Source organism: Sinocyclocheilus rhinocerous, unplaced genomic scaffold (assembly GCF_001515625.1).
Source record: "Sinocyclocheilus rhinocerous isolate Xijiao unplaced genomic scaffold, SAMN03320098_v1.1 scaffold1078, whole genome shotgun sequence".
In the NCBI taxonomy this organism is placed as follows: Eukaryota; Metazoa; Chordata; class Actinopteri; order Cypriniformes; family Cyprinidae; genus Sinocyclocheilus; species Sinocyclocheilus rhinocerous.
Window position 1 is genome coordinate 166,987 of NW_015649572.1, and position 9,332 is coordinate 176,318.

General features: G+C 38.3%; 1 protein-coding gene across 1 annotated transcript in view; it reads right to left on the reverse strand.

The window, feature by feature from the left end:
- Positions 1 to 9,332, reverse strand: part of LOC107710742 (GRAM domain-containing protein 4-like) — a 57,952-nt gene that overhangs the window by 35,317 nt on the left and 13,303 nt on the right. The window contains 1 exon segment of the mRNA XM_016515581.1: positions 2,843 to 2,951. Coding sequence (XP_016371067.1) covers positions 2,843 to 2,951 — 109 coding nt within the window.

Below are 9,332 nucleotides of genomic sequence, written 5' to 3' on the forward strand. Positions count from 1 at the left end.
ACGCTCTGGAGAGCTCGTCGCTCGGCAAGAAGCCGCGGTTCAGGTTATCCCACCTGATCCAGTCCGTACTGATGACCAGAACCACCACAGAGGTCAGAGAGATCAACACCGTCCTGACAAACACCAACAGCAGCATTACTCCAGTCTTCAGTGTCACATGATCCTTCAGAAATAAAAATATAATTTTTGAATAAATAAATGCAGCCTTTATGAACATAAGAAACTTATTTAAAAACATGAAAAATCTTACTGATCCCAAACTTTTGAACAGCAGTGTATATTACATTAGTTAAACTAATAATGAATAGTAACAATATTTTAAGATTAGTCATATCAATCTCAGCACTTACAAATTTTTTGCAATTAAGTTTTATTTGTTAACATTAAAATAATGCACTGCGAACAAACATTAACAAACAATGAACAATTCTATTATAATTATATTTTTACTAACGAAAGTTTAATAAATACTTTAGAAAATATATGGCTGATTATTAGTTCATGTTAGCTAATGCATTTACTTTTTAATGTTAACAAATGGTACCATTTTACATTACTGGCCCCCCGACTGAGCCTGGTTTCTCGCAAGGTTTTTTCTCCATTCTGTCACCAATGGAGTTTTGGTTCCTTACTGCTGTCGCCTCTGGCTTGCTTAGTTGGGGACACTTCATTTCCAGCGATATCGTTGACTTGATTGCAAATTATTGCAAAGATACTATTTAAACTGAACTGATGATGACATCACTGAATTCAATGATGAACTGCCTTTAACTGAAAAATGAGTGTTTACTATTGTCACTTTGCATTATTGACACACTATTTTCCTACTTAATGCTGTACAGTTGCTTTGACACAATCTGTATTGTTAAAAGTGCTATATAAATAAAGGTGACTTGACTTGACTTGATATCTATTGTTTTTACACTGAGCTAATTACATTGTCTATACCTCTAATTCTTACAGACACATTGCATTTAACATTTTATGCATTTGGCAGATGTATTTTATTTTTAATCCAGAGCAAATGAAAGGATATTCTAGCCAAGGTATATATTTTCTCAGTATGTGTCTTCCATGCTTTCACGCTTCAAAAAGGGCATAAAAGCAATAAATGAAGTAGTCCATGTGAGTCATGTACTAAAGTCTTCAGAAGCCATACAAAATGTTTCAGTCATTATTCACTGAAAATACTGAGATCAGTCTAAGCTCTCTTTAGCCATTCATGAGAGAAGTGATGTCCTATTTGTGAATGAATCATGCAGTCGGATCTCTTCAGTGAATCAGTTGATCCAGTTCACAAAACAGATACATTTTCTGAATCAGATTCAGTTTTCAGCAGTTCACTGATTATCAGTGATAATACGTTGAATTTGGTTTGTTCCTCACAATGAAGACTTCAGAAGGCTTTCTATGTAGAGTCGTGTGGATGACTTTTATCATATTTTATGCTGCTTTTTTACATCTTTTTATAAAGTTTAAAAAGCTTCGGCTTCTATTTCTTCAGCAGAATAAAGTCGGATCAACATGACAAGCTTCATTTTTGGCTGAACTATTCCTTTAACGAAGACATTATTTAGTTCCGTTACGAAGCAGTTTTTCTCATGGGAACTACAGCAAGCACATTTTGTCCCTAATGTAGGTGTTTTAAGCTTTACTATCATAGTGCTGACATTCCGTCGCATAAAAAGATAGCAAATGCTCACTCATAACAACACTCATACACAAGTATCTAAAAGATGATTCGCTCACACACATCCACACACTCAGGGTGATCAGGCTAAGCAGTCTAAAATGGGTAAATATTGTAATTAGTTTGCACCAATTGTGTTTGTTTGTGTGAACAAGCCTTAAACAATGTGGTAAAATGACCACATGAGTGTGTCTCTTTCATTAAACCAACTACATAAACACAATCCCACTGTCAAGATACAGAGAAAAAATTGTGGCCATTCACAAAACTGAAGACTATAACATCTAACATAGTTTACCTACATGAGAACGCACTGAGACCTTCGAGAACAAACAAAAGTGTTGAATCATTACTGAGCCCTGGATTTAAATTGAAACACAATATTTATAATAAAGAAAATTCTTCTTCAAAACTCATATATCGCCTATTTTACAGTGGCTTTAAGTATGGCTCATCCAATAAGAATGCAGAGTTAGAACTAATGTAAGAAATGTGTATGTAATGAATGTTTATATAAAATGTTTGACCTCTGAAACAGAATTTCAGGGACATTTTTATGAAGGTATTTTTCGTCCATGAAAATCTCATCAATTTAGGACAAAAGCTCTAGTGAATTAATTAAATGAAATTCTGAACAAATCTTTCTGTTAAAAAAAGACAGCCCTATAATAAAATGTCATGAAATATATCAAGTATTATAAAACCAACCTTAAGGAATTCAGTATGGTGGCATTTTTTCCCCACAAACTGTTAAATATCAAGTGCATTTTTTGTCATTTCCAGTACCAGTTTTTTGTACTTTTAATGAATTTTTCACCCTGGCCAGAAGTATTTTTTAGAATAATGGTCATTATAGTAAAGGCTTCATGAATCATACAAATTAAAATAAACTGTGGAAGTATGCTATAGTGCTACTATTAAACTTCTCAGCACATTGTCATTTGGGTCAGGTATTGAAAAGGATTGTATCATACCGCTGTAAATTTTTGACATGGTATACAACGCATGCTGGACCCACTATTACTACTGCATAACCTGTAGGTATGAATGAAACACTGTACATATACATAAAGGGCATCCCAACTTTTGTTCAGCTTTATATTCCATATAGCATACACAGAATACAAGCACAGACATCCCTCCAGTACTTACGTAGGAAGTGTTTCTCCAGTAAGGCAATTTCCAAATGGCCCTTGACCTCATTGAGACGTTCCGATTCACTCCTCAGGTCTTGCATGACAGACAAAGTCCCCAAACCAGCCTAGAAAAAACACACAGGGTTATTGACAGATAAGAACCTAAAACAAACCACACACAAACTATAGTCTCTCCAAGCTGTGACTTACAGAATACCAGTCCTCTCTATGGTGTCTTCCTCCTGTTTTAGTTAGATAAGCCTCAAACTGGAGGCCGGTCTCAATGACAAACATAGACTGTAATATTCTGACTCACTGATAGCACGACATGAACCTGCTCTGACTCCATCCCGCCCCGCACATGCACACGCACACACACAGGCTGAAAGAACGCAAGATCTGCAGAAAGACGAGCCGCAGTGAGAGAGAGACAGAGAAAGTAGGTGAGTGAGAGATTAGGAGAAAGGGCGGCACTGCAGAGAGAGACAGAAAAGCAGAGCTATCTCTTTAAGAAGCCAATGCGACTGACAGTGCAGGCATGCTCTCTTCTCTGACACACACACACACGTTTGGTGTAAAGCTCTGACGGTAAAATGCTTGATTCACGCAATTTGCAGCAGAATTACACCCAAGCTGATGAGACACATACATAAACACATAAGCAACAGTAGGGGAAATAGAAAATGTGATAGCAAATTAGGGATGCACGTGGAAGAGAAATTAAGGCAATGAGAGTGACCCAGAAGAGCACAAAATAGCGAAAAAAGAAGAATTTAAGCAACAAGTAGCTTGATCATGGGCGCTTAGTTCTGGGCTGCGTTTCCCAAAAGCATCGTACAAGTTGATCGTAGCTCCATTGGTTTCAATGGGTCTACAATGTACTTAAGCAGCCCTGGGCTACAGGTTTTTACGAGCCAATCACGTGCGCCATAAATAGCATGTGACCAATCACAGTGGAGCCACAGGAACTCTTAAAACATCATACATAATAGCATAATAATGCTAATTAAACTACGGGGCTGTTGAATGCTTGAATCTGATTGGTTGACGAACATTCTAAGGTGTGCAATTATTTTCAGGGAAACACACAGCTTAAGTAGTTCCAGGCAGGGCTCAACCGCATTACACGTCCATAACACTTCACCAAATGATTTCAGCTATTTCAAAGGTCCTTACAGCTTACAATGGCAAAAGAACCAAAACCCACAACGACAGGAACTGAGCAAATAACAAGAAGTTAAAACTCCAACAAGTTGACTCCAGTCCGTTGAATTATTAGAAAATAATGCTAAATAAATAACGGCTGCATCACCACCTCAAGTGTGCATATTTCCAAATAATTAAATGGACTGTAGTCAATTATTCCTTACTTAATGCATTAACTAATGTTAACTAATGGGATACTTATTGTAAAGTGTTACTCATGAATCAGTATTAATCAGAATACCGCCAAATTCCGAATCATATATCGATATACTGTGCATGTAATCGTAGTCAACAGCTATGTTTCCATCACCCTATTTTAATTCGCATTTTGAAGTATCACATGAGAAATGAGTGATGGAAAAGCCAAATTTCTAATAAAAATCCCTTAATTCGACAAAAAGTTTTTACGCTCGCTTGAGCTGGTTTTTGACTTGTGTGAAAAAGGGTTAATGCAAATAATGGGAGATGGAAATGCATTTTGTGAATAAATTCCTCCAAGCGCATCAAAAAAGTCATGTGACTTTGTGCTATGGGACAGCAAAACATATGGACCGATATCATTCCACAGCATCTGAAATGTTGTTATGGCCATTCGGAAATGCCCGAGCAAAGTCTGTCATCAAAGTATCTCTGTATAATTGCCTACCAGAAATGTCTTACACGACTGCGTTCCCAAACAGCAGCATCCACCTCCGAAAGCAATGACCGCATTCATTGTGTTTCGTCTGCTTGCTCTGAGGCGCAAGTAATTTATTATATATGAAAATTATTATATTCAGTATCTTCTTCTACTTTTATTAGTGATTTATAGTGCCAGATTATCAGGAAGTGACGATTTTGTTCTCTTTGACTCGTTGGATGGAAACGATGTGTTCGCAAATGTTTTATGCGATATTCCAATTTTGCGCATAAGTTAAATTCGCAACTTTGGATGGAAACCCGGCTATTGTGATGATAGTCTCAGCCTCAAATGTCACACCCACAGACTGCTGGCTGAACGTCTGATGCATATCGTACACAAAATTGGAAACACTTTAGGAGTTTAAAAGGCATCATTGGATTATAATAATAATTATAATAATAATTCCTTATATTCATATAGCGCTTTTCTGGGCACTCAAAGTGCTTTACACAGAAGGGGAGAATCTCCTCAACCACCACCAGTGTGCAGCATCCACCTGGATGATGCGACAGCAGCCATAGTGCGCCAGAACGCCCACCACACACTAGCTTATTGGTGGAGAGGAGACAGAGTGATGAAGCCAATCAGCAGATATGGGGATGGTTAAGAGGCCATGATGGTCAGAGGCCAATCGGCGAATTTGGCCAGGATGCTGGGGTTATACCCCAGGACCTTGGTTTAACGTCTCATCCGAAGGACGGTGCTTTTTGACAGTATAGTGTCCCCATCACTATACTGTGGCGTTAGGACCCACACACACCACAGGGTGAGCACCCCCTGCTGGCCTCACTAACACCCCTTCCAACAGCAACCTAGTTTTCCCAAGAGGTCTCCCATCCAGGTACTGACCAAGCTCAACCCTGCTTAGCTTCAGTGGGCAATCAGTCTTGGGCTTGGGCTGGCAATATTATAGATTGTAGATTGGTTGAATTATACAGGATTTCCATGTCGTTTTCTTTAAGGCAGAGGTCCCCAACCACCGGGTCACGACCCACTACCGGGCCGTGGAAGAATTGCTACCGGGTCGCAAGAATGTTCTGGGAAAAATGTGTATAGATAGGCTTATATGACACTATATTATTTATTGCACGGTAATGATTGTTCTAATTATTTTGTATTTTCGTTGTATGCGATTGATATGGAGTAGCAATTTGACGATTTCCTGTTAAATTAGTAAATGAAAGATTGTTCTTAGGGGTTAAATGGAGTGCAGTTGATCCGTGATTCATACAGAACAGACCCCACTGTTCGGCACGCATCTGATTTGCAGGTTAATTTGCTAAACCACAAGAAGACACTAAACGAAACGAAAGATAACTTCATTACTCGCATGCTGTTCTTGCACACACTCGGCGTGCACAAGCATAGAGTCGTGTTTTAGACAGTCATGAATGATTCCTCTTTCACGTCTCCCTGCATTTAAGATACATACACATTAACAACGCCGTTTGCACTGCGCTCTTCCGTTACTTGATCTTTTAATTTTGGTGCGTCAATCTGTTAAGTTACTTAGTATAGGAAATTATGATCCACACTCACGAGTAACAGTCTTCTTTTTTCGCTTTATTTTACATTCATTACTGATGGGAAAAGAAACAAACGTTTCGGACCGAAACGTTAGAGATTATTGATACATACACATAAAATTATATCAAAAAGCCTTCACGGCATTGTCATTCTCTGTGCTTTAATTTTTTTCTTTGTTTCTTGCTTATCCAAAAATCATCTGATCTGTGACTCAAAAACCACAATATGATCCACTGAACCACTGTATAAATATATATATATATATAAACAAACCCCAACCCGTGATGCCGTGACCCCCTCATGAATGTATGACAGACGTTGTGTTTACACCTGTGACGATGACCATTTATTAGGATCAACTAAATGCTGGATTTTCAAAAGTATGTGAAATATTAAAAGTTTGTGGCATAGAAAGAGTTATACACACCGGTCTGTTATTGTGGGGACATTTCCATGCCTCTAAACATGACATGGCACAAAACGAAACGTGATTGGTTGCTTTACCTGTTAGTCATATGGCCACTTGGGCGGGCCTTGGCCATTCAAATATGCCAAGGTTCCCAGACCTTCTGCTGTCAGACTGAAGGTCTGGCTACACGAGACTAATGTGAGTATGCCAACAAAGTGGCATACTTCAGTTTTAAATACAATTTAAAAAGAACGGTAAGTTCTTGATTTCCATCCCAACTATCTACTGTAATCTGCATCTTGCACCTCTGCGACACAAAACAAAGTGTCCTGAAACAGAATATGTCAGAAGGTTTATCAGTAGAGCATGAAAGAGGCAGTTTCCAGCAGAGAGACTGTAAGACAACTGGCTCTTATAAACGAGATAATCAGAGTCAATCAAACCCCTGCTTGTGTGAAAAACTGATCTCATTACCTCCAGCCTTCAGGGACTCATCAGTGCATGAATCTAAAAGTTAAAAGTGCTGCAATGACACAGTCTAAACTACATGGATTTACAAGTGCATGGATATACACTATCGGACAAGAGTTATGTTGGCTCCATGTGTGTCTGTGTTTGTATGTGTGCGCCAGAGCTATTTGGATCAGCATGTGAGCGATGACTCACTCCTCACTGCTGTCTAAACGTCATCTCTGTTAGCAGGCTGTTGCATTCAACACTAAAGCTTGCCCGCGATGCAGGAAATTACCAATGCAAAAACATGCAAACAGAGTGGCAAGACTGGTCAGCTTTTTAGTGTGTGCAGAAAGTTAGGTTACACACTTCCTAAAGCCATCGCAGAAGTATACTGATTTTTAGCTCTTCAAAATATTTTATTTGCCAAAACACAATTATGTAGGAAGGAGCTCAAGGTCTGTGGAAACCATTTTCACATCACCCCACTCATTTAAAAAATCTTAGCCTTATGGACATGACAAAACGTTTTAGGTGCCATACTGTAGGTGCACTTGCAACACAGCAGCAGAAAAATGAGAAAACTAGACTTGACGCTATAGGTGTCTTTACACTGTCATCTTAAGGCTGCTATGTGCCTCCTCAAAATTCAATGTAAAGGTACAATGCTGCATAAACCCATCCATCTCAGCACCTAGTATCAATGTATACAGTTGTAACTGCTGTGTAAATGCATTTATGTGTATTTGTGGAAAGACACCTAAATGCCACATCAGATGTGCTTCTGTGCCACCGTTGTAGAGTAAACCTGACATATATTTAGATGGGGGGAAAAAAGAATATAGTCAACTACATATTTAAATTAAAATGTTGGAATATTGCATACTAATTCTGAATGGAAACACCAGAATGTGTGAATACATTTTTCAAAAGCTGCATTAAAAAACTGAGCTTTATACCATTTTTTTTTATTCGGTATGAAAATGTGCAATAAATACAATGGAAACTTGTGAGGAAATGAGGAAAGAAAGAATAAAAATTGCAAGTAGTTTTTATGATATTCTAATTTTTCATATCAATTAAGTTGGAAACAATTTTAAGCGAAGTGTAGTAGAGTAGTAGAGAGTAGTAGTGAAGTATTAGTTTAGCCTAATAGATTTCTGTAATAGTTGCATATATCGTTACTAAGATGATCTGGGTTATTTGTTGTTATTGTGTTGCTAGGGTATTCTGGCTGGTTCCTATGTGATTTCTTACTGACCCAAGTCAAAAGAGGCCACCCTCAAACCTCTATGATATTCTGGTGCCTAGATATGGGTAGTTCCTCCTTCAGTGCAAGTGATTGTTTAACAAGTCCGTCAGATGAAAATTGTCTAATCAATTAGAAATGGAAAAGCAAACAACACCAGTGCATGGATGCATGGAACCTTGGGAACATTTGGATATAAACTGACACTAGCATGCTAACCTGTAATCTCAATAAATGTTCTATATAACAACGCTTTAAAATGTAAATACATCCAAATAAGTTACATTTTAATATAATGCCACATTTCAATGTGAAAGAAAACAAGAAACAGTCAACATTAGCGGTTTCCATTCACCTGTAATGTGGGTTTTGTTTTTATGTTCATGTTTTCATGTCTTTTATTTTGGAGTTTAGTCATGGTCCCTGTTGGTGTCATGCTTCCCTTGCCTTTATGTATTCCTGCCTAGTCTATGTGTCATGTTCTGATTGGTTCTTTGGTTCATGTGTCATGTTCTTATTGGTTGTCTTTGTCATGTGTCTTGTCTCTCATTGGTTGGTTCTTGTCATGTGACCTGTATTGTTTGATATAAATAGCCCTGTTCCCATTCTCTCATGTTGAGTATTGAACTGTGTAACAGGCCCGGACTGGCCATCGGGAGCACTGGGAGAATTTCCGGTGGCCTGGCGGCTGATTTGGCCTGCTGCCCTGTTTTTTTTTATTTTTATTATTAATATTTTATATTTATGCCTTCTCAATGTACCAAGTGATCATTTCCCATTTTTTAATTCGATAATAAATCGATAATAAATCAAAAATCGCTGAGCTACACGAATCGGCTCACGTCTGTTCCGCGCTTCCGTCAAACGATTCCGAACAGAACCGATGCGCGGGACTCGATGAAAGAGAGGAAGCGGCCAGAAGAAGCAGTGAAATGTAGCTACATCACTGACCTGTTCAGGGCTTCCAGTGCAGGTCAGTT